The following is a 26,681-nucleotide window of genomic DNA, read 5'->3' on the forward strand; positions in this document are numbered from 1 at the left end:
TATGTGACTTGTAAAGAGGACCAAAGTGTGGATTTGTCACAAAACTGTTGTCTGGCCTGGAACTATTAGAACATCCCCTCAAGTGGATTATGATACTTTCCTGATAGCTGTAATATTCCTATATGCGCTAGATATACTCTTGCGGGCCCCTGGATTGCTCTATTGCAGACAGATCCACATCAGAATTAAACAACTGAAGCTACAACCCCCACTGACCGGAGACCTGCAGCATCACGGGTCTCCAGGTAACAGGCTCCAGCCCAATCATTAGCTCTTTCTTGGTCCTGGCACTGAACACTTCACATTTTCAAAGTTTTTTGTCGGATTATACTTTTACCTGCTCATTCTGAAACATTCACTATTTGCATTGTTTCCTCTAGTCATATCTTTATAACAATAATTATAATAACTTGCTTTTGTTTAACTGTTTGCATCATCCTTCTGCAGTTTCTAAGCACTGAAAACAACCAAAAGACTATTTAATGCTACTCAACATAGCAGCCACAAATGCAAGAAAGGCTGAACTGGCCCTGCCAAAATCTCATGTCCTGCAAAAAGGTAAGCTGGGGTTCACCAGGGAAAACAGTTCACTCTTGCTTAGTCATTTTATCTCACCGTTCCACAATTAAGGTTATCAAATTGATTAAGGCTTCCAAATCGGGCTTGCCATGCGACCCATACCCTCTTAGGTTGGCCACCCTTGCAGCAGAGATTATTGGGACTAAACTGGCAGACATCTTCCAGTTGAAGGGCCATTCAGGGGCTTTTTTCTCATCTTGGAAGAAAGCTTCAGTCTTACCTTTAATTAAAAAAACATCACTTGTTCCATGTGATCCAAGCAGCTATCGCCCCACTTCCTGTATTCCACTGCCTGCCAAAATCATTGAAAATGTCCTTAACAAACAACCGGTTCAGTATATTCACACCAATAATCTCCTAGATGTCACCCAATTCGGCATCTGCGCTGCACACGGAACAGAGACCGTCCTCATTAAAGCTACTGAGGAGATCAGGGTGTCTCTAGAACAGGGATGAAGAGCCACCCTGATCCTGCTCGACCTATCAGCAGCCTTTGAAACTATTCATCACAAGCTGCTGATGGAGTGTTTGGGCAGGAGTGGGGTAACCGGAACAGCTTGGTGGTTGCTGAATTTATTTATTTCTGGTCGAGAGCAATCGGTACGACTAGGTGATTGTACCTCTCCCTCTTACTCTCGTCCTTGCGGGGTCCGCCAGGGGTCTTTGATTAGTCCTACTCTATTCAATATATATGTCACTCCCTCTGTTGAATTAATGGGATAATTATTCGACTTCGCCTTGACCTCCAATGCTGACAAACTGCAAATTGTCGTCTCGCGGACTACAGAGGACACGGGAGTTGCTGCTAGATTCTGCGACTGTATAAAGGCAGCTAGCTTGTGGATGTCTACAAACTGCCTCAAATTCAACTCTGGGAAGAAGGAGGTGTTGCTGTTTGGGGCCCAGCCTTTTTTCTGCTCCCCGGAATAGTGGCCGTCTGAAATTGGATCACTCTTCTCTCCAGTTAGGTCTATCATGACTCTGGAAGTTTTCCTAAATTATAAAATTGCCTTATGTTGATCAGCTCAAAGCAGTGACCTTGGCCACCTTCTTCACTCTTAAGATGCTTTAACCCCTTCAGCGCGGCGCGAATTTTCGCGCTGTGCTGAAGGTTCTAATGAGCCTATGGGCTCATGACGGAACGGTTCCGTCATGAGCACAGCTCAACCGACGCTCATGACGGAACCGTTCCGTCATGAGCATGGAAGGGGTTAAGAAGTTTCTTCCCCTTATTCCAGTTCATCTTCAGAAAATGGTACTTACCACGCTGGTCTTATCCAAGGTCGACTACTGCAATGGGCTGTATTTGATCACTCACCAGCATGTTCTCAATATGCTGAAAATCCTAGAGAACACTGCAGCCCGTGTGCTTTTCAAAATTCCTAAATATCATTCGGTCTCTAAGTTTGTCAAGAAACTCCATTGGCACCCTGTAAGACAGATGGTCACTTTCAAAGCACCGTGTACTGTGCACAAAGCACTATCCGGGCAAAGTCCTGATTTTTTGAGGGAGAGCTGTACCTGGTATATAGCAGGTAGGTCGCTGCCCATCTTCTGCCAAATTCAAATGTGCTTGGGAGCATTGAAAGCCTGGAATGCCCCTCCCATGTTTATCAAAGTCATGCCAACTTCTGGATTTTAGGAAAGCCTTAAAAACACAGTTTTTTTTCCTTGTGTTAATTTCTAGCTCTGTTGTCGTTTTCCCTGTTATTTCAGCCAACACTAAGACGCCTTTTTTCGGAAATCGAGCACTCTAGAAGAATTTTTAACATAACATAACTCTTGTGGAACAGGAGGGCAACCAATTAATTCCTTCCATTATCTTTGTGTAAGATTGTGTAAAATCAATCCATTTCTATCTAGAAAAGAATTTGGCTTAACTTCAGCCTGGCTTATTTCTTTGAATACGGATCATATCTTCAGCAGCAGTTTAAGGTTCATGACGACATGGCTTCACGTTAAGAATCATCACAAGGCTCCCTTAATTCAGCCACCCACTCTCTTCTTCAGTTCAGGTGCTTGCAACTCCCTTTCTCACTATTCCAAACCCTCGTCTGAACTCATCTTCTTATTATAAATGAACCCTTTATGTCACACACATGCACACACTGTCATACCTCCAACTCTTTCCTTCAATCCCGTACAGACACTTCGTCCTCAAATTTCCCTCACACACATCCTCTGTCACTTAATAACCCAATTTCATTATATAACCATTTCTTATGATTGTGTGGTGAATGCTGCAAAAATTGTCACTGCGACACCTCCTTTTTCTTGTGAGAGAAATATTATGGGTTCCTCAAGAACTCCCCCCACCCCTCAGCCATTCCCCCAAATGTTATCCTAGTTTGGAGAGATACGTCATGCCACCAAAACAAAGTTACATATTTTAAATAGGAGGGTGATTCGCACAAGGGCTGACAAATGGGTTTTCAGATTTCCTCTGAAGAGCATGATGCTGGTGGTGCTGGGGATGTCTGTTTCAAAGACACAGGGTCTTGCCAAGTAAAGTGAGCACCAGGGGGCAGATTTACAAGGAAGTGCCGCAGCGCGGCAATGCAAGCCCTTTGGCTGTGGCACGCTGCAGCACTTCCAAAGCACAGGAATGCAACATATTTACAATAATAATATGTTGCATTCCTGTGCTCTCCCCTGCGCTGGCGCACAAACTGCCACCATGCACAGGCGCAAAACCCTTGCACCATGGTGCAAGGATGCCTGCGTCTTGGGAAGATTGTTTTTGTGATTGAAGGGGCCCCTATCTGCACAAAAACAATCACTGCAGGTATTTTCCCCCTTCATGCATGCTGTTGAATGCAGCACGCATTGAAAGAGGAAAAAACAAGGAGAAATGAAAACATTTCTCCTCATTGCGCCTCGCTAAGCCCCCCTTAGGGTGGCGTAGCATTCAGACGCATTTCCAGATTTACGATTCCTCGTAAATCTGGAAATGTGTCTTGTTCCATGTGTGTTGCGTGGGAATACCCACAGCAAAACCCACGGAACCTCCCTTTCATGCAAAGTCCTGTGTGCAGGGTGGCTTCTCCTGTCCTTGTAAATATGGAGCAGTAACATGCGCCACCAGTATGTCACAAAAAGTGACGTACTGGTGGCGCAGGGGACTTTAAAAATCTGCCCCTTGGAACGCTAATTAAGGCACAGTCTCTGCCGCAGAGTTTGTCTGACTGTTGTCTTATGAAGTTGAAAAGCTAGAGCAGCGCTATTTTACCACCTTAGACAGTAATAAATGGTTGCTTGTCACAGGACCTTGTCAAGGTATGCAAAATAAACAGAACAAAATGAAATGTAATGGCAGACACAAAGCAACATAACGTAATTAAAACATAACAGGGCACATCCAACAAAACCATCAAAACATAATGCAACACAATAACAACACATAGCAATAATTCACCACAAAACAAAGCAGGACAATAAACAACCGAATGCATCCCCACAACAAAATGCCACAGCAAAATGTGTACAAAAACATTCTTGGCACACATTACCACCTCCAGAATTTTGTTTTCATAATAAGACAGTAGAAGATATTCAGAGCAGGTACTGACTTAATGTGCCACCGAGGACATGAAAAAACGTTTTGTGATCAGGCCCTGGGACTGAGCCAGCAAAGCAGAAGCGTCTGTCCTTGTGCTCTTGAATCTCACTCTGGGTACCACTAGGATGTTAAGCAGAGCAAGAGAAATCTTACTTTGGAAGTTAGCGGTTGCAGAGACAGGTATTTCTATTGTAAGCAGGGGTGGGCGGAATTTGCGTAGTCGCGCTATGCAAAGCTCTGCCAAACAGTTCAAAATCTCCGCGAGCACGCAAAAGTTCAGCAAACATGGGGAATTGCTTGTTCTGCCCGTTTGCAATGTTTTTTTTCCTGTTCGCGAACGCTGTTTGCGTGCTTGGGGAGAAATACGCATTTTAAAAGCACGAACAAGCAAAAAATTAGGCGAAGCCGCGAAATTTTTGGCAATTGCGCGTTTAGTTTCCGCGGAATGCGAAATTACCAAAATTCCGCTAGCGGATCAGAATTTACCACCCAGGCCTAGTAAGCATATCATTTTGTAGGATATTCTAGCCTGTATAAGAAAGCAGTGGTGTTTTCAGTTCTGTGGCAAAAGGCTGGCAATTCTGTTGGTCAAATATGAGGCATTTTGCTGTGTTTTGTACTGTTTGGAATTTGTTTGGAATGTATAGATTTGGTGTGAACAGTGTGCTGAGATTCATTGCATGTTTTTAAGGGGGCATGAAGGGCAGAGATTTTCTCAGGAGTTTCAGCTAGTGAGGTGCGATCTCATTGTTGCCTGTAGGTGGCGTGGAGGCTGGAGTCTGTGTGTCACATGATGCCTTGGTTCCTTCCTGTGGCCATATTGGGATTGTTGCACCACAGATAGTGTGGAGGGGAGGAGATTTATGGCATGGCAAGCCCATTTGTTATGAAACAGTGTAGGAGGTAGAGCCATTGTGTGAGTTTTTAAAACGCAACGTTTTATGCTGTTTTGACCTATCCTATTGACTTTAGGCATTTTGAGAATGTATCCATGTCACTTTTGACACAAAGGTAAGTTTTTCCACCATCAGCATAGAAACAGAAGTGGAGGTCGTGGGATCCGGAAGGTTCCATGAGGGGTTTTATTAAGATGTTGAAAAAGGGGGGAGAAGGATGAAAGCCTTGCTGACTCTGCATGTAACAGGAAGGAGTGGGGGGAGTACAAGCTACAGGAGAAGCGGAAGGATTATAATAATGTGATCTAAGATAACCTACACTTCGGGTCTGAAATCTTGCGTGCTGATTGGAGGCTACGAAGAAAAATGTTGTGGTCAACCGTATCAGAGGTGGCTAGTCTTGAAGAACCAGCATGCCGACAAAAACCAAACCTGGTGGGTCATTCAGGTGGTGACCAAGGCACTTCTCTTCCATGACCTTTGTAACCCACGGATCACATAACTGAAACCTAAAGGGGGCAGGCTCAGCCACCATCCTTCACGATTTGTCAAAATTAGTACTGTCTATTGTGAGTAATAGTAGCTGTTACACAATTTGTACTGAGAAATTGTCCCTTTGAGCAGAGGTCTGTGCACTATACAATTATAGGTGGTCTTTACCATTAAAGGAGTAACGCGACTCACATCACTAGCACAGTCCAAATCAGTTGCACCTTCGTACATTACAGATTTTTGACATATCTAGACTATTTTAGAAGTGCAGGACATGTAAACTCACAAATTGTTTGAGATAGGAGGGGTAGAGGGAGCAGAATGCAGGTGGAGGAATTAGGGAGGGCAGAGTTATAAGAAACGGAGTAAGTGGCAGTCAGTGTATGGTCTGCAAGGACATATTCGGGATTTCTAAAAAAATAAAAACTCTACCAGCAAACAAGTAATCGATAGCAAAGTGAAAGGCTATAATAAAGTGTTTCAGACATACTTTGTTAGTCACAAATAGATCTAATTTAAATATACCATTAGTGATATTCAGTCAGATGTACGAAATCTTTTTGAATTTGCAAATCCTGCATTTTGCAAAATCAGAACGTTTACAATAGCAAAAGTTTTTTTTATATAATTTACAAAGCACTTTTACAAGTTAGAAAAAAAATTCTGACTTGCCAAGTGGCTTTTGAGATACTTTCTGAATTTGTTAAAGAATAGGCACGAAAGGGGCATCTCCTGTCTATTTATGAATCAGAAAGTAATGAGGCTGGTGAGGTTGTGACCACTGTTGCAAACCATTAAACAGTTACCGCCCCCAAACTGAGATGGCAACTGATTTGCAAAGGGGAAGTAGTCTCTGCAATCTATCGTCCTCTTTGGGAATCATATTTGGGCAGCCTCGAGAAACGGAGCACGGCCTACTTCCCCGATGTGTTCCTCAATAGGAAAGTTTTTTTAAGCAGCATCTGACCCTTTAAAGCACACAGGCTGCTTTTTATTGAAGAAGAAAAAAGTTTTCCCGTTCGGGGAAGCAAATGCAGAAACTGAGGTCTGCTTTCCCTTGCAGGCCTTCATCCCGGCAATCACATCCATCCCAAGGGTCACACATTGCGTCCTGACTAATTAACCTTCATTAAGCAGGTTTTTTATGACCCCCAGCGAATGGACAATTTCTGATGCAACTTATTAGTACATATTTCACGCCGAAAACTGCATACCCGGTCACAAACTAGTCGGTGTTCAAATTGCACATCTCTAGTTAGCAGCTGGGAAAACATGTGGCCCCAACACACCTATTGCAGGCATCTACGTGTACGGGGCCCGTCTTAGGATATTATACTGATAACTAATGTGCTTAACACACTCGGCACAATCTTCCTGTACTTTCTTGTTCATGGTATTAATTAAAAAGCTTAAAGGAAATACTTAAAAAAAAAAAATAGTTTTATATAGCGCAAACTCGGCCGGAAGGTATCAGAGCGCTTTACATGAGCACCAGTTGCATTAAAGAGGGACACGTTCATTTTTAGGCGCGGGGAGATTTACCCAGAATCACAGGATGCTTGAGCGTCCCAGCTGAGACTCGAGCCTGATTACCCAGCTTCAAAGTCGCCTGCTCTAGCCGTTCAGCCCCATCCTGTCCCCTGAGGTCTATAGGGTAAAGCTGCAGCGGGCATGTACAGATTCTAGAAACCGTGCTGACAGGGGCACTAATGCATGCAGATGTCGCTCCTTGCCAGAGAAGCCACCCAGCTTTAGTCAGTCACCTGGTGAGGGATGAATGTGGCATGGACAGGTGTGCTCTTAGTGGCAGACCTTGGGTGGACTCCAGGTGGTTGAGTCACAGAGGCCAGAATAGTAGGAAGCGCACACGGGAGTTGAGGAAAATGTGTGACAGACGCAGAGAGAACTATAACACCTTTCATATTTTAATTAGTTTGCTTTCTCAATTTCCAGAAATACTGTAATTAAAACAATGAATGCAGTTCGTCATAATTAAATATTTTTTTTATTAAATTCCGAAATTATAATACATATTTTCACAGCTGTTTCTGCAGATTGCTTAACTTTTCCTTCTCAGATATGATTCTCTCCTGGAAACATTTGAAAACATTTTTGCAGTTTTTCACTTATTTCGGAGAGGTTTTGTACTTCCTTTATCAGTGAACAATAGAATTCCGCTTGGATAATGGGCAAAACATTCTAACGTCTGCTGTTCCTTTTACCGAATTATAATTAGGCCACAGTGGCACAAAGAGGCCACCGCAGCCACACATGTGGCTGCCATTCCCAGTCCTGTTCTGCACAGCCAGTCTAAACAATGGACTCCCACATGTTCAGAAGTTATGTCGAGGGGACACTCTGTAGAGGTTTTTCATAAAGAGTGATGTCAGGAGTTTAGGTGGTGAATATCTGCAAAATAGACGACTACCACTGAGCCCAGAAGCCCTCTTAATCAGCAGTCCCGTTGAGCCAAGGAGCCCCACAGTACTAACACTGAGCCCAGACGTCCTTCAGCACACAGCACTATCATGGAGTCCAAGCGTCATCTGCACACAGCACTATCAAGGAGAGTAGAAAGAACAGTCGCCTGCACACGGCACTATCATGGAGTCCAAGAGTCGTCTGCACACAGCACTATCATGGAGTCTAAGAGTTGTCTGCACACGGCACTATCATGGAGTCCAAGAGTCGTCTGCACACAGCACTATCATGGAGTCCAAACGTCGCCTGCACACAGCACTATCATGAAGTCAAAGAGTCCTCTGCACACAGCACTATCATGAAGTCAAAGAGTCCTCTGCACACAGCACTATTAAGGAGTCCAAAAGTCGCCTGCACACAGCACTATCATGGAGTCCAAGAGTCCTCTGCACACAGCACTATTAAGGAGTCCAAAAGTCGCCTGCACACAGCACTATCATGGAGTCCTCTGTACACAAAAGTATCATGGAGTCCAAGAGTCGTCTGCACGGGGAGTCCAAGAATCGTCTGCACACAGCACTAACATGGAGTACAAGAATCGTCTGCACACAGCACTATCATTGAGACCTCTGCCCACAGCACTATCATGGAGTCCTCTGCCCAGAGCACTACCATGGAGTCCAAGAATTGTCTGCACACAGCACTACCATGAAGTCCAAGAGTCCTCTGCACACAGCACTATCATGGAGTCCTCTGCACACACAAAAGTATCATGGAGTCCAAGAGTCGTCTGCACACAGCACTATCATGAAGTCAAAGAGTCATCTGCACACAGCACTATCATGGAGTCCAAGAGTCCTCTGCACACAGCACTATTAAGGAGTCCAAAAGTCGCCTGCACACAGCACTATCATGAAGTTAAAGAGTCCTCTGCACACAGCACTATCATGGAATATCATGGAGTCCAAGAGTCCTCTGCACACAGCACTATCATGGAATATCATGGAGTCCAAGAGTCGTCTGCACACAGCACTATCATGGAGTCCACTGCACACAAAAGTATCATGGAGTCCAAGAGTCGTCTGCACACAGCAGTATCATGGAGTCCAAGAATCGTCTGCACACAGCACTAACATGGAGTACAAGAATCGTCTGCACACAGCACTATCATTGAGACCTCTGCCCACAGCACTATCATGGGGTTCAAGAGTCGTCTGCACACAGCACTATCATTGAGACCTCTGCACACAGCACTATCATGGAGTCCAAGCGTCGTCTGCACACAGCACTATCATTGAGTCCAAGAGTCCTCTGCACACAGCACTATCATTGGGTCCAAGAGTCGTCTGCACACAGCACTATCATTGAGTCCTAGAGTCCTCTGCACACAGCACTATCATGGAGTCCAAGAGTCGTCTGCACACAGCACTATCATGGAGTCCAAGAGTCGCCTGCACACAGCACTATCATGGAGTCCAAGAGTTCTCTGCACACAGCACTATCTTGGAGTCCAAGGGTCCTCTGCACACAGCACTATAATGGAGTCCCGTAACCTGCCGCTTAAAACACTACGATTATGCTTCATACTTTTATTTTTCTCTTATGCAATATTTGCATATTGCCATTCTCAACTAAATCTCTAGTTCTAGGCGATTGGCATCATTGTGAATTGGTGAAAAGATAGATATTGATCGGGGAAGCTGAGAGTATCAGTGTAAGCATTGATTAGTACTAAAGGGTTGATATCTTTGATTATGCCCATTTTTATAAAATGATTTGGTATTGCAGTCTTCCCTGTTCTACAAGGGCAGGCCATCACAAAGTAGAGTTCAACTTGTTTAAGAATCGTGATAAGCGGAAGTGGTCCAGGTCGTGGGACGGCTCTTTACCCATGGCGAGTTCACACAGGATCTTCCCCACCACTGGGGAGAACTTAAATCCATGACCTAGATGAAAGAGGGAACAAAAGCAGAATCTCAGATCAAGCCCTTTATTAAGAGTCTAAAACCTCTCCCAGACACTTAGAAATCAACACCTTCTATGAACCCCCATAGTGAGGCAGACTCATTGAATAAAACAGGAACAGATCCACCCCCCACCCCCATGAACAATAAGAGCTAGACACACTGCTTTTTATAATGTGTAAATGTAGAGCCTTCTGTGAATGTTGACTCGAGGTCCACTATGAACGTTATTACCTATGGTACTCATACAATCTTAGACTACTAGTTCATTCAATAGGATCCTAGAACACCTGATAACGAAAGACGTGAGAGTCTCTGTTAATGAAGGAACCAACGCTCTTTGGAACTTTATGTAACTTGTGAGCATGGATTCCCTATACTTCTGGGAATCAAGTAGACCTCTACAAAACCTGTGACTATAGGATCCTCTAAGGACTTTATCTCATGTGAAATCCATTGAAGCCCACACCCTATGTGAGCCCCTTCAGACAGCTGACCATCAGAGGCCAGTAGAATCCCAAGCCCACTGTGAGCACCCTTTGGAACCCAGTGGGACAAAACAAATGTCCAAAGTCCGGATAGAACCCAGCATCCCTAGGGAAGCAGGTACTGAGGATGCTATTGAAGAATTCACTGTGAGGATAGTCTCTATAACATCTTGCTCCACACAGATCTGTTAGTTGGGCAAAACCACAGCCTGACACTATCGCAGAGTCATTCCCTGCAATTATCAGATTGAGTGTAGTGGGTCTCTAAATTGTCAGATGTGGTATGGTAGGTCTTGGGGGTCATCAGATTGTTTGCTATACGTTCTGTTATGTTGTCTAACAATCAAGCACACTGTGTTCCAAGCAAGTGCTAGTCAGAACACACACAGGGAATCAGAAGTGGTTGCTCAGTTACTCAGCCTTAGGTGAAGCACTGTTGGAAGAAGTAGCCCTTATGAGTCTGGTCTAGCAAATTCTGTATCACCAAAACAGGGGGTGTTCGAGTGTATGTAGAACTTAGACAAGGAAACTTTGAAAAATAGTGTGTAGTCATAGCAAAATCATCAGCTTACAAAAACAAAAAGGGCCTGGCCTGCTGCAAATAAAAACACAGTTTCAATGAAACACAGTTCATTGATCACACACAATACAGGCAACTTCATTTTCACCATATTCAATCTTAGAAACAAAAACAGCCCAACTTGTATTTATGGAAAAAAAAAAATTTCAAGCCTCCGAAAGAATCCAGCTGCCAAATTTCCTTTGAAGTAGATGTTAGGGAAACAATAAATCAACATTCTGATGTAGTTCCACGAAAATAATTTCATACACTTCTTTACGGCATCAACTTAACAATACATTTGCTATCACGTTAAAGAGGCGCTGCAGGGGCGTGGCTTGACGCCGATCGAGGATTGCCACCTACCAGTGACACTCCGCGGCATATCGGGAGACCTCCGTCCGCTTCTCCGCAAGTTCCGCTGCCGGAGCTGATGTCTTTCGCTCCGTGAAATGCTCTGGTCTCTAATGGGCACTTCAAAGTAACCGCAAGCTGTCCGGTGACTTCATTTTCTTCATTTTGATGTGCGGCGTGTCTTCCTCACAGGAGTTGCATCCGCCATTTTAGCTGTTTCCTGACAAGGTCCCGGCGCTCACTGCACCGTGTTTATTCAGCGTGATTATTCAACTTGTCTGCCCCCTTCAGCCTCAATCAAGGATTACTTCTATCAGAAGCATTTATTGTTTTGCCAATTTGGAAGCTTTTCTTTGGAAAACAAATGTACTTTTTCGCTTTTGCATGGCCTTCATTTTGACAGCGTGATATTTCACCTGTCTCTGACGTTTTTAGCTCATGCAACTCTTCTTCCTTAACTTGTCTCCATATTTTCAGAAGATATGAACCTTTTTCCTCACAGTCATTGACTCTGATATTTATTGTTAAGCGCTCTCAATATTTCCGCTTTTTGACTCTCAATACATTTGCAGTTTTGCAAGTAGATCCTTTCTCTGCTCCACGCACTTCTTTTTCAAACAATATTGTCTCCCTTATTTTTACCATTCGGTTTCTGGGGAGAACGAAGTCCATACGACGTGCTACGCAACCAGCGACTTCACTACCCCTTTTGGAAGATTACAATCCTTTCTACATCCTTCAGCTCAACATGGAAGAACCATCCAGTGGCTCTGCTTCATCTTCAGTGGTTGCTATGTCATCTCCCTTAAGCATACCACTTCCAACTTCGAAGCTTTCGCAAAAACCAAAAGTCTCCTCTGCTCTTTCATCTGGCAAACGTGTCAAAGCAAGTCCTCCATCACCATCCACTTCTCCACCTTCTACTTCCCTTGATTTACTTTTAGATTAAATAAGCGCTCTTCGTCCTCTCATGGAAGAAACCAATAATCGTCTACAAGTTCTGGAAGACAAGTGGCCACTTATGGAATCTAAAGTAGTACAAGTCGACCAACGCATTGACTCTCTTCAAGTTGTTGTGGGCCAAATCCACGTTATGCAGACTGAAATTGCGTCTCTCAGAAAATATATTGAGAATCTTGAAAACCGCAACCGCCGTAATAACTTAAACTTATATGGTCTGATGAAGGGCCACGAAGGATCGGATCCTATATTTTTTTTCAAGCACTTTCTTCCGAAAATACTGGGTTTACCTGAGTCTCTGCCTCTTAACATCCAAAGGGCACATCGCTTAGGTCATCCTCCTCATTTATCGTCCCCCTCCACAAAACCAAGAGGAGTCATAATGTATTTTCTGGAGTACACCAATTTATTGAGAGTCCTACAAGCAGCCAAACTCAGGGGACGAATATCCTGGCAGAGCTTTAACCTCTTCTTTTCGCAGGATTATGCAAAAGAGACTGCGGATAATAGAAAGCAATTTTTGAATATGCGACCAGCACTGCGTACTCTTAATGCTCGCTTTGGCCTCTTTCATCCGTGCCTATTTAAAGTGACCTACAAAAATAAAACCTCGACTTTTGAAGATCCAGCTTTGCTGCAACGCTTTATCGACATCTGCAGAGTAGAAGACATGGACGTTTCCAGAATCTCCAGCTCTTGCTGCCTTTGATGCATTATGTTTTCCTTTTACAATAGTGCTGTGTATCACTCTTTTGTTGCTTTGGTATTAATTGTTCCATTTCGAACAGCATTTCTTCATGTTTCCTTGTTTCTTCTATCACATTCTAAGTGCGATTTCCTCTTTATTTGATCCTTTTGCGTACTGGTGTCATTTTGGATGGAGTGTCCTTCTTCCCGAACATGCCCTCAGATGTCTGGTCAGTTGTGTCTTCCTCCTTATGAGGTTTCACCCCCCCCATTTTTCGGTATGTCTTTTTGAAGTTCTTGTCTTGTTTTTTGTATATCTCTTATTTGTTTTCTCCTTTTCCCTTCTTTTCCCCTCTTCTTTTCCTCTCTCTCTATGTTTCTAGTTTCCCTTCTTATTCCAGCTGTTGATCTCTCTCCTCTTTCTTCATCACATCTCACTTTTTGCATTACCTTAATCTCTCCTCCTACTTCATAATTCTCTTTCTCTTTACATATCACTTCTTTATGGTGTTCTCAGTAATTGATAAACTGTCATATGGTGCATCATTATATTTACAAATAGGTAACTGTTTATATCAAACTATACTATTTATTCTATATGTTTAGATGTCGTTAAAAATGATATCTTGGAACATTAAAGGTTTGGGTTCCCCATCAAACGCCAGCATGTTTTATCTCACATTGCAAGTTTAAAGAGTGATGTTGTTTTATTACAGGAGATTCATATGACAAATATCGAAATAGCCAAATTACATCGTCAATGGGTGGGTCATGTCTTTGCATCCCCAGGTTCAGGGAAACTTAATGGTGTAGCTATTCTTTGCAATAAACGTTGAGATGTTCGACTTATACGGCAGGATAATGATTCTGAAGGTAGATGGGTTTCGGTGTCTTTGTTAATTAAAGAAATCTCTTTAACCATTTTCAATGTATATGCGCCCACTACCCATGATACGTTTTTCTGGCCTCAAATACTTTCCACTTTAATGTCTTATACAGATGACTATTTAATCTTTGGTGGTGATTGTAATATGGTTATGGGTCCTTTTTTAGATAGACACTCCAACTCTAGATTCTCCCCTTCCTCCGCACACACCAAATATACTTCTACTATAACTCAAAGGTCTCTTGTTGATTCTTGGAGACTATGTCACCCTACTCTACAAGAATATACTTATTTCTCACCAGTTCACTCCTCCCAATCCTGGATAGATTATATTTTTATCTCCAAAGCCCTTACTCAACACATCTCCCCTTCAGATATAGGTTCTATTTTCATTTCTGATCATGCCCCAGTTTCCTTAAGTTTAGATTTGCTCCCTCCCGTCAAGGGAACTAAGAGATGGAGATTTAATAACTCCCTTCTATTAGATTCAACATTCACACCTGCATTTCTTGATTTTGCAACAATTTTCTTCTCAGAAAATGAATCGCCTCAGACATCTCCTCAACTTATTTGGGATACTTTAAAAGCTGCCTCTAGGGACTTCATTATGTCTTTTCTAGCCCAAAAACGCAGAGAATCTTCTCAAACAATACAATTACTTGATGCCCAAATTAAACAATTAGAACACTCCTACTACTTAACAAAAACTCAATCTGATTTGAATGAACTTATCAAAGCCAAACTCTCTTTTAATAAGCTCTCCAATGAATCCACACATGTATATTTAGTTAAATCTAGTACTAAATATTATAGTGCACTAAATAAATCTGGTAATGTTCTTGCTAATTATCTCAAGATTAAAAAAGAACATAATAAAATTGAGACTATTTTAACCTCTTCCAACACTTTAGTCCACAAAAATGAAGATATTCTGCTAGAATCCACTAACTTCTATCAACAACTTTATACCCCAGAATCCCCTTCTCAGCCGACTGCTTTTTCACAATATTTATCTTACATTCCTCCACCCTCTTCTCATGAGGTGGATTTTTCTCCCTTGGAAGAAGATATACAAATTCAAGACATCCTTTCCACCATTCACGCTTTTAAAAAAAGGAAAGTTTCTGGGCCCCATGGCTTTACAATAGGATTTTACGCTAATTTTCTCATCTTCTGATTCCCAAATTACATCAGTTATTTTTATTTTTTATATTATCCCAGAAATGAGAAGGTTCTTTCCAAGAAGCTTTGATCTGTCTTCTCCCTAAGGATAACAAGGATTACACTTTGTGTAAAAACTATAGGCCCATTTCTTTAATTAATTTAGATTATAAGCTTTTTGCGAAAATACTTGCCCTTCGTCTAGATAGTATCCTACCAAAATTAATTGGCAAAGACCAATGTGGTTTCATTAAGGGCCGACATCTATCTGACAACACTCGCCTCTTCTTTAATGTCCTTAGCAAATCTCAGTCTCATAAACATTCATTGGCGGCTGTTGCATTAGACGCTGAAAAAGCGTTCTATATGGTTAATTGGCAGTTCATTTTTTCAACTCTTGTTTGGTTTGGTTTTGGCCCCAAGTTTCTTGCTTATGTTTCGTCACTTTATTCTTTTCCCAGGTCTTTTATTTTGGCTAATGGTCTTGTATCTTCCTCTTTTCCTCTTCATAGGGGAGTTCGACAAGGCTGTCCGCTGCCTCCTCTGTTTTTTATTTTTGGCTTGGAACCCTTTTTAATAAAACTTCGTTTCAATAATGATATCACAGGCTTCTCATACGGTGATAAACATTTAAAATCTTCTGCATATGCAGATGACATTCTCATTTATTTCCAATCCACAAACTTCCATACCGTCTTTCTTATCAGAAGTGTCAGATTATGCTTTAGTTTCAGGATACAGACTCAATGTTGATAAGTGTGAAATTCTTCCTCTAAATAAACATTGTTTTCATGCTGATTTTTTAACCTCTTCTTTTCATTGGAGTCCCACTAAGATCAAATATCTAGGTCTATGGTTCACCCCCTCTATTAAGGAAACAGTCGCATTAAATTTGAAAAATTTACAATCAATTTTATCTGCTTCCACAACACGATGGCACCCCCTTTTTGTATCCTGGTGGGGTAGATTAAATTCTATAAAAATGATGCTAGTGCCAATTATCTTATTTTATTTATCCAATATTCCGATTAATATTCCTCAATCCTATTATAAAAAAATATTTACAGTATTCTTTCCAAATTTTTATGGCAGAACAAGACAGCTAGGATGTCTTTCTTGAGACTTAAACAACCTAAACACATGGGTGGAGTTAATTTCCCTGATTTCTCTTCCTACAAAATCTCATTTCTTCTCAAACATTCCTCTTCTTTATTATCTGATAATGTGCATGATTCTAATTCTCAACCTCTGTGGGTAGAGAGAGAGAAATCCTTTGTTCACCCCTGTACCTTTGAAGAATTCGTCTCTTTATCCCATACTCCAATATCATTATCATTCCCTATTCTTAAGAATGCCCGTAAAATCTTTCAACCTCTCTTTCTCGGTGGCCTAGATGATTGTACTCTATTTCTAAATTTCCCAATATGGTATAATAAAGATATTAAGCTTAAAAATAGGACTCTTTTATGGAAAGATTGGTTGGATCTTGGTCTTAAATGGACTCATCAACTCTTTCATGATGGCATCTGTGTCCCCTTTTCCAGAATTCAATCCAGTCTTTCTTTACCTTCCTCTTATTACTCCAAATATACGTCTATGATTACAACAGCTCAAGCTTCCTATAATGCTTTTACATCCTCTCCTGCACTTACAGTTTCCTCTACTATCACATTATCATCTTTAAATGCCTTTCCTTCGGCTTCTCAAATACATAAGAAATTAAGAGATATTCCTCTTACTCGTGATAAAACTAAGGTAGAATGTAGCTGGGAATCTGATTTAGATGAATCTTTTCCTATTTTAACAGGGAACAAAATCTGGAACAAAATAAGGAAATTGTCTAGAGTAGCAAACACCACCCAAACTTACTTTTTATAGATCCCACCATCCAAGCTACCTGTTGGTCTTGCCCAACCCCTTCAGCAGATCTTAAACACATGCTGTTTACTTGCCCATCTATTCATAATTTCTGGATCAGAGTGTGGCAATAAATCAATAGTATTTTTCATACCTGTATTCCTTTCTCTTTTTCACATATTTTTCTAGGCAGCGTCTCAGAGGTGTGGACTTCCCACACCAATGTCTTCATTATCGATTTACTAATAGCTGTGGCATTTGAACAAATTACCAAGTCCTGGAAGGATACTTCAATTGTTACTTTTCAGGCTTGGTGGTATGGCATTTGCTACAACCATAGACTAGATAGGGCTTTCGTCCATCCAATTGCACTTGCTATTAAAAGAGATATGCTTTGGTTACCCAGTGCTAATTTTCTAAATGTGTCTGCTCCATCCTTACCCATGGATTATTCTCACAATGAAGATGTACCCAAACCCCCTTCATTTAATAGTTATTAACATTTTTCCTCTGTGTTTTATCTTATGGTCAAAGACTAAAATTATTACAGTAGGAGTTACTGTAACAATTGTTGTGTTCCTAATTATGTGACCCAATATAAAGTTTTGATATCTCCTTCTTCCCCTTATTACCTTTCCTTTCCTCCCCTCCTTTCACCTCTTATATATGCATTATTTGTATTATGATATATTTATGTAATGTATCTAATGTATCTTTATCTACTGTACTAGGTTTGATCTTTTCATCAAATACAATCTCTCTTTTAAAACTCAAAAGAGGCGCTGCAACTGGAATTACACGATTGCATGGCTATGGCGTTTTTATGTATGTATATTTTATATGTACGTTCGCCATTTGCCCCGTAATCCAACATTTTATGGATAATTTTTAGAGTCTAACTAAAACTTGCTTATAGCTCTGACAGGTTAAAGAATACTAAAAGTATGTACATGGGGATAGACCAATGGAAGAAGGAATGCATATGTTTACAGCTCCCCTTTTAGCTGTTGATTGCTGTATTCAAGCATTAAATAGATCAATACTTCACCCACATGGTGTTAATATCGCCAGTGATGGACTGGGAGACTTTTTAGCTTGCAACTGGAAAGAAGTACTCTGCATTTCTGAAAGCAACTCCGGTTTCAAACAGGGTGGAAACAGTAATTTGCCGTTGTTTGTGACACTATTTTGTTTCACTATTTATTCAATTTCATGTTTACATCATAGACACTGTCCTGATAGAGCAGTTATTCCTACATGACACAGACTACAGAAACAGTCCTAGCATTCTTCATCTCTTTTAAAGATTTAATAATTTGAATCTTAAAGTTTCTGTTCGTGAGATGGGCATATAATAAGTAAGTAACATCACTTTGTGGGCCACCATCATTATCAATGTTCTGAACGCCGCAGCTCCACACAGGATTCCGACTTCCGGGGAGCTCGCTGCTATAGTTCCCATATTTAAGAAATGTGGTAGGCAGGATCCCTGTTGCTACCAGCCAATATCTCTGTTGGACTCGGTAGTAAAAGTCATTCGCCGAATCGTCCTGTCTAGAATAGAGTCTTGGGTACAGCAGTCTGGTACCATCAATAGGGTACAATTTGGATTTAACAAAGGTTTGGGGATGCAGGAACAGTGCCTCAATTTGAGCTTAGTGATGGGAGAGTATACAATCTCAAAAAACAGTCCTCTCCATCTTGCATTTATGGAACTAAGTAGTGATTTTGACCATGTAAATCGCTCTAAATTGTGGCACATACTAGTTGAGCTGGGTTTGCTCCAGCCTTTGCTTGATTTCTTACGTGGACTACCTAGCGGGGTAATGGCTACAGTCAAGTACGGTACAGAGGGAGAGTGTTTCAATACCTTTGGGCTGTCTCGAGGTGTCAGACAGGGATGTCTTGGCCCCCAATTCTGTTCATTTTATACATGAATGGTCTGATACATTTGTTATCAGCTAAGGGGGTGTGTCTCCCAAAGGTAAATTCGATCATCATTCCAGCACTGCTTTATGCAGACAATGCAGTGCTACTTTCCCACATGCCCAATGGCTTACAGGGGCTAATTAGTAACTTTTCCTTTTTATGGACAACTTAGACCTCGAAACCAATATATCCAAAACTCACTATATGGGTGAGCGCGCAAAAAATTATCAAGGTTATACCTAGATCTATCATGGGGAATTCCATTACAAGTGTCACTGAATTTCCCTACCTTGGAGTGACCTGTGACTCCAGAAGTAGCTTTTTACCCTGAATCTCAAATCGCTGCCTTATTTGTAACTGTTCACTTGCGACTATGATGTGTCCTGAAAAGTCAGTGGCAAACCTGTTTTACCCTTCCGAGTGATATATACATTGAAATGAATACCCGTTCTTACTTATGGGGCTGGAATATGGGGCTCTTAGGAAAGCACTAGGCTCCGACAGGAGGCGAATCACTTTTGCAGGCGCCTGCTGGGAGTAGGCTCAGGTAGCCCATATAATTTCCCACATGAGGAACTGGGCCTGCCCTATGTGGCAGACCTGATGGGGCTTGTCCCACTCCTCCTTTGGACCTCTATTTAGAGCCATGAAAAAGCATTGCTTAAACGGGAAGTTATTACTGATTGTCCTGCTTGTGACTTTGGGATTAGAATCCTGTGGCTGAGCAATGTCAAGAAAACTGTGGAAGCTCTAGGCAGGACTGATCTGTTTGCATCACCACACACTATTACATAAGGAGCGTGAACCAAGGTGAGGGAGTTATACTTGAACTTTGAGGCAGCCAATAGAGAGAGTAGAGAGCTATCCATGCCAACTGGGAGAGATATATTCGCAATTCAAATTGGCATGAGCACCGAACCTTACCTGTCTATTGTTCTGCCGTCTCACTCATGGTTTTTCTTTAGCGCTGGGACGCCCCGTTGCTCTACAAATACTATAACATAACTTATTGTGAAGAATGCTGGGGAATGGGCGCTATTGGGCAAATTTTGCCTAGTCTGCTCATCTATGCTTACCACTAGGTCAGTTTGCTGCAAATCATCTTGATTTGCCTGTGTGATGAATTCTCCCTCCAATCTTATGTTCAATTCTTATTCTGAAAATTTCATCAGATGCCCAGGCATAAATACCTGGCACCGGTCTTACATTTTCTGGATTTTACCAATATAGATTTGCTTTTTATTCCTATTGCATGTTGCCTGACCCATATGTGTGTCACGCTGTGGGAGGTTTCCTGATAATGGCTCTGCACAATAGAAAATGAATGGCTATTGAATGATGCTTACTAATGAATATGCTACTTACCAGTATGCATCTGTTCTTGGCATGTAGGGCTGCTGACATTCATATCTATAGCATAGATCGCCGCCTAGTGTTGGGTCCGGATGATTGCACATTGTTGTCCTGGAAGAGTCTTCGAAGTATCACGAGATAGGTGGCTCCTCCCCTGGACTACAGTGCGCATGGGCATCGACTCCATCCTCAGATTGTTTTTAGCCATTGTGGCAAAGATGGAGTGTAACAGTGTAAGCGATGGCCATGCTAAGAGTAAATGTAAAAAAGTCTGCAGCCGCTACAGGCGCCGGGGAGGAGGGCGGGCAATATGAATGTCAGCAGCCCTACATGCCAAGAACAGATGCATACTGGTAAGTAGCATATTCAGTTCGAGGCATGTGGGCTGCTGAATTCATATCTATAGCATAGAATACATAGCAGCCCCTCCATTAACGGCGGCCGCCTGTGCCAGCTGCAGAAGTTTGAAATAGTGTCTTAAGAACAGCCTGCCCTACAGCTGCCTGCTGCTTGGAGTGCACATCTACACAGTAATGTTTAGTAAATGTATGTGGTGTAGACCATGTGGCTGCTCTACAAATATCTTCCAAAGGGATATTACCAAGGAAAGCCATAGAGGCCCCCAACTTGCGGGTGGAGTGGGCTCTGGGAGGGACCGTTAAAGTGCGCTTAGCCTTGTGATAGCAAATCTGAATACACTTAACGATCCACCGGGCTATACCTGCTTTGGAAATGGGGTTGCCTTTGTGCTGGGCTGAAAAGGCAACAAAGAGTTGTTGTGTCTTCCTAAATGCTTTGGTCCTATCGATGTAGTACATCAAAGCTCGTTTGACATCCAGAGTGTGGAGCATTCTTTCGGCCACCGTCTCTGGGTTTTGAAAGAACGCGGGCAGTTCAATGGTCTGATTGACATGGAACTGCAAAACCACTTTAGGAAGAAATTTAGGGTTAGTGCGCAGCACCACCCTGTTAGAGTGAATTTGAATGAATGGCTCTTGTACAGTGAGCGCCTGCAGCTCACTAACACGTCGTAGAGACGTAATGGCAATGAGAAAAGCCACTTTCCACGTTAAGAACTGAATCTCACATGAATGTAGAGGCTCAAAAGGTGGGCCCATCAAACTGGTGAGGACCACATTGAGGTTCCATACGGGGGCTGGCGGGGTCCTTGGAGAGATGACCCGCTTTAGTTCCTCTAGGAAGGCTTTAATGGCGGGCACTCTGAAAACGGAGAGATGCTGCCTGTTTTGGAGATAAGCCGCTATGGCGGATAAGTGTATCCGAATGGAAGCATATGCCAGATTGCATTTGTAAAGATGTAACAAATAACAGATGATGTTGGGAATGGATGCATCTAGCGGGTTGATGTGGTGTTCTGTACAGTAAACAACAAACTGCTTCCATTTCGCTGCATAGCAGGCTCTAGTGGTGGGCTTTCTTGCCTCCCGAATGATATCCATGCATTCTGGAGGCAAGTCAAGGTAGCCAAACTCTAAGACCTCAGGAGCCAGATCGCCAGATTGAGCTGTTGCGGATCTGGATGCTGAATGTCGCCATGGTTCTGCCTCAAAAGCCTGGGTGTGAGGTGCAGGCGTTGATGCGGTACCACGGAGAGTTCTAGAAACGTGGTGTACCATGGTTGGCGTGCCCACGTTGGAGCAACCAAGATGAGTGTCATCGAATGTTGCTTTAGCTTTCTTGCCACCAGCGGTATGAGAGGTGCTGGGGGAAAGCGTACGCAAATCTGCCTGACCAGTTCATCCATATCGCATTGCCCTGCGACTGTGGGTGAGGGAACCTGGCGGCAAATCTGTGGCATTTTGCGTTTTCCCTTGTGGCGAACAGGTCTATCTCTGGATGACCCCACTGCTGGAAGAACGGGCGGAGTACCGATGGATGTATCTCCCACTCGTGCATTTGGTGGCTGTACCTGCTGAGCAGGTCCGCCATCTGATTGTCCTTGCCCGGGAGGTGTTCCGCCATGAGGAAGATGTTCCTCTGAATGGCCCACTTCCACATGCTCTGAGCCAGATGAGACAACTGTGGAGAGTGTGTACCTCCCTGCTTTTGGATGTAGTACATGGCCGTCATGTTGTCCGTCCGGATCAACACGACCTTGTTGCACAGATGTACTTTGAATGCCTTCAGCGCCATGAAGATTGCCATCAGTTCTAGATAGTTGATGTGCATCTTCCTTTGCTGCGTCGTCCATAGTCCCTGCACCGTGTAGTGGAGTACATGAGCTCCCCATCCCTGGAGAGAAGCGTCCGTCGTCAGGATAATCTGTGGCACAGGCTCCTGGAACGGTCGGCCCTTGCAAAGGTTGTGTGGAGTCCACCAATGCAGAGAGTTGTATGCCTGACCGGTCACCAACACTAGGTCGTTCAACCGCCCTTGAGCCTGAGTCCACTGATGCGCCAAGCATTCTTGGAGCGGACGCATATGTAACCTCGCGTGCGGGACTATGAAGATGCAGGAGGCCATCATGCCTATCAACTGCATGAACACTCTCGCTGGAAGGGAGTGTTGCGGTCTGAACTTTCGGATTAGTGACTGGATTTTGTCGATCCTCACTGAATTTGGCTGAGCCGTGGCCGCCAGAGTATCTATCGTCGTGCCCAGATACTGCCGCACATGGGCCGGCTGAAGGTGCGACTTCGGATAGTTCAGTGAGAAGCCCAGACCGGGAAGAAGGTGAATGGTGTGGGACATGTCGGCGGCGCACTGCTGGGCTGACTTTGCTTGAACCAGCCAGTCGTCCAGGTAAGGGTAGACATGTACGTTCTGTCTTCTGAGGTGCGCAGCCACTGTCGCCAGACACTTCGTGAACACTCTGGGTGCCGTGGTCACTCCGAAAGGAAGGACCTTGAATTGGTAATGCCAATTTTGAATGGTGAATCTGAGGTATTTCTTGTGTGATGGATGGAGTGGAATGTGGAAGTAAGCATCCTTGAGGTCCAAGGTTGCGAGGAAGTCTCCCTGATTGAGCAACGGAAGAACTTGCTGCAGCGTTAGCATGTGGAAGTGTTCGGAGAGAATATACTGGTTCAGGGGCCTGAGGTCCAGAATAGGTCTGAGGGACCCGTCCTTCTTTGGGATCAAGAAGTACAGGGAGTACACTCCTGTGCCTTCTTCCTCCACTGGCACGAGCTCTATTGCGCCTTTTTGCAGCATTACAAGAACCTCCTGCTGCAATAAGTGCAAATGCTCTGTGGACATAGGACGGTGTTTTGGTGGTATGTTGGGTGGAGTGGATGTGAGCTCCAAACAATAACCGAACTGGATAAGTTTCCTGACCCACCTGTCTGTGGTGATGGATTTCCAGACCGGCAGGAACTGTTGGAGTCTCCCCCCGACAGGTGTGGAATGGTCGGGGGGGCAGTGACAGGGCGTCACTGTTTGTTGGAGGCAGAGGAACGGGAGTTGTTGTTGCCCCTGCCTCTGCCATTGGTGCTGTTGCCACGGTAACCTCTTGTACTCTGCTTGGTGTAAGAGGATTGCGCCCCACCTTTATTGAATTGTGTTTGCTGGGACAGCTGGCCTCTGGTAACACCCCTATTGCCTGAGCGACGAAAATTGCTCCCTCGAAACTGTTGGGACTGTAGAGCTCCCATGGACTTAGCAGTCTCGGTATCCTTCTTTATTTTTTCCAGGGTGGTATCCACCTCAGGACCAAATAATCTGTCAGGGTTTACCGGCTGGTTGAGGATGGTAGTTTGTATCTTCGGCTTAAACCCGGAGATGCGGAGCCATGCCTGACGTCTCAACATCACACTCGTATTAACTGCCCTTGCTGCAGTGTCCGCAACGTCTAGTGCACACTTAATGGAAGCGTTGGAGATGAGCTTTCCTTCCTGGATAAGCATCTCCGGTGCCTCTTTATATTGGTCTGGTAGATGTTGCAACAGGGTCTCTAGTGTGTCGTAGTGTGCCCTGTCGTATCTAGCCAAGAGTGCCTGCGTGTTAGAGATACACCAGATATTGGCCACCTGAGCTGCTACCTTCTTTCCTGATGCCTCCAGCACTTTGGATTCTTTGTCCGGGGGAGGAGCTTCACCAGTGGTCTGCGAATTCGCCCTTTTGCGAGCATTAGAAACGACCAGAGAGTCCAATGGCAACTGGCCCTTGATGTAGGTAGGATCGCCAGGTGCCGGTCTGTATTTCTTCTCAATTCTAGGGTTGACAACCCTGGACCGCGTGGGTTCCTTAAAAATGTCCGCAGCATGTTTCAGGACCCCCTTTAACATTGGGAGAGTCTTTACAGTCTTTTCAGCTGTTGAAAAAGTGTCAAAGAGGAAGTCCACCTCAAGAGGGTCAGCATGCAGCTCAACGTCGTGTTTTTTTGCTGCCCTCTCAATTAAGGTATTAAATGCTGCAGAATCCTCAGTGGGAGAGGTCTTGACGTTGTAGACCTGAGGGTCATGGGCGGGTTGCTGATCCCCCTGGTCACCTGCCCCTGTCCATGAGTCCTGTTGTTCATCAGGATCTGTGTTGGCAGGAAAGTTGTACTCCTCGTCATCATCCCCCGCATCCTCTACATCCGAATAAGTTGGTGAGGGTGTGGCAATTCTTGGAGTCCGAGGAACCAGTGGCTCGACCAAGACTGGTGAATCTGAAGCAGGCTTTTTGCGCTTTAGAGGAATCGTGTATGACTCCAAAGGCCGTGTCGCCGTAATCTTCCTCTTGTAAAGCGTAAGCTTCCCGGTGTCGGCATCGATGAAACGCTCTGACTGCTCCTCACCCAATGGTGGTCGATGCTTCAAGCCCCCAGCCGGGTGAGTAGGCTTCGACCCCGCAGAACTCTGCAAGTGCGCTTCGGGCACCGACCGTGGTGCGAAGGCCTTTGGTGCCACCTTCGGCGGCAGCGTGAAGAGGATTGGCGTCGAAGACTTAGACGATGGGACCGATTGCTTCGGGGCGGAAGGCGTCTTTGGTTCTTCCGTCGAAGCCTTGTCCCCGATACGTTTCAGGGAGTCCGAGACCTGCTTCGTAAAGGAAGCGGACGGTTTCGCCGACCCGACAGACGACCTCGGTCCACTAACATGTGAAGACTTGAGCGTCGATGACTTGGTCTTTTCCTTTCGAGGCGTAGGAGCATCCTTTTTAGGGGCGCTACGCCCCCCTTCCGTGACCGCAGACGTCGACGCCGACTGTTTTAGATCGGCGGCCTGGATAACCTGTTTCGGGTCCCCAGTCTTCGGCTCGACGCCCCTCTTGGACTTCGGCTCGACGCCCTTGCTTGACTCCGGCTCAACGCCCTTCTTGGACTTCGGCTCGACGCCCTTGACCAATTTCGGCTCGACGCCTTTTCCCGACTTCACCGGGTCGACCGCCTTCTTCGGCTTGGGTTGCCCCGACACCTCGGAAGACGAGGGTGCCGACGTCTTCGGTTTCGATGGCGTTTCAACCACTTTCGGTTTTGTCGACACCGAAGGTTTCACTTTCGGTTTCGTTTTCGACAATGGCGGCTCCGCCGAAGTGTCCGTAGCCGGGCCTGAAGGCGGGGCCGTGTATCCTGGTAGAAGGTCTTGGGTAAGGCCGCGTGGCGATCCCTCGACCTGAGCCTTTGTAATTGTTCGAACGGGGCATAGCTCTTCCTCTGAGCTATCTTCCATGGCCCCATAGGCCTCATTGTCGTCTCCTACCTCGTCGACAACTTCTTCTACGTCTAGGCCTTCGACATCCGCTTCATAGTCGTAGTCGATTCCCTCCGTCGGAGGTGAAATCTGCATCTGAACTTCGTGTTCGTCTGCTTCTTCGCTGTCGAAGATGTCCACCGGTGCCGGGGCCGACTGCCGGGCCTCCATGCGCGCCGCACGCCGAAGCCGAATCGTCTTCTTTGAACGAAACCTGGAACAAGCCATACAGTTGGCTTCATCGTGGTCCAGCGACAGGCACTTGTTGCACACCGGGTGGACGTCGATGTGGGGATACTTGGATCCACACACGGGACAATTCTTGAACGGGCTTCGTTCCATGTTGTCGAGGGTCTTGCTGCGTCGACTGGGCCTCGAACACCGAAGAGTCACGCGACTCCCTGGATATCCAACTCGGGAACTGAGTCGGAATAGAACCGGGCACCGAACGCAAACAATACCGACGGTATGAAAAAAAAAAAAAAAAAAAAAAGCCTTCGTGCCTCGAAAAGTTTATGTTGATGCCGAACTGGAGATAACAAAATTACATCCGAACCCAATGGCGGAAAAAAACAATCTGAGGATGGAGTCGATGCCCATGCGCACTGTAGTCCAGGGGAGGAGCCACCTATCTCGTGATACTTCGAAGACTCTTCCAGGACAACAATGTGCAATCATCCAGACCCAACACTAGGCGGCGATCTATGCTATAGATATGAATTCAGCAGCCCACATGCCTCGAACTGTGTCTGTGCACCCTGTTTTCTTTCTTGTAATTTCCCATCAAAAACATATGATTTTATTGGTGGCCATTCTTCACCTTTAGAAAGTTATTGCTTGATCTAATATTTTGTAGATGATGTATTTTTATTTGATTTTAGCGTATGTTACTGTACAAGT

General features: G+C 44.3%; 1 protein-coding gene across 1 annotated transcript in view; it reads right to left on the reverse strand.

Annotated features, from left to right (window-relative positions):
* Positions 1 to 7,512: 7,512 nt before the first annotated feature.
* Positions 7,513 to 26,681, reverse strand: part of PIPOX (pipecolic acid and sarcosine oxidase) — a 344,193-nt gene continuing 325,024 nt past the window's right edge. The window contains exons 8-9 of the mRNA XM_078680079.1: positions 9,307 to 9,893; positions 7,513 to 8,265 (exon numbers count right to left, since the gene is read on the reverse strand). Of these exons, the coding sequence (XP_078536205.1) occupies positions 9,763 to 9,893 (131 nt within the window). The 3' untranslated portion in view covers positions 7,513 to 8,265; positions 9,307 to 9,762. The remainder of the gene's footprint in view (positions 8,266 to 9,306; positions 9,894 to 26,681) is intronic.

Source organism: Lissotriton helveticus, chromosome 3_1 (genome assembly GCF_964261635.1).
Source record: "Lissotriton helveticus chromosome 3_1, aLisHel1.1, whole genome shotgun sequence".
NCBI lineage: Eukaryota > Metazoa > Chordata > Amphibia > Caudata > Salamandridae > Lissotriton > Lissotriton helveticus.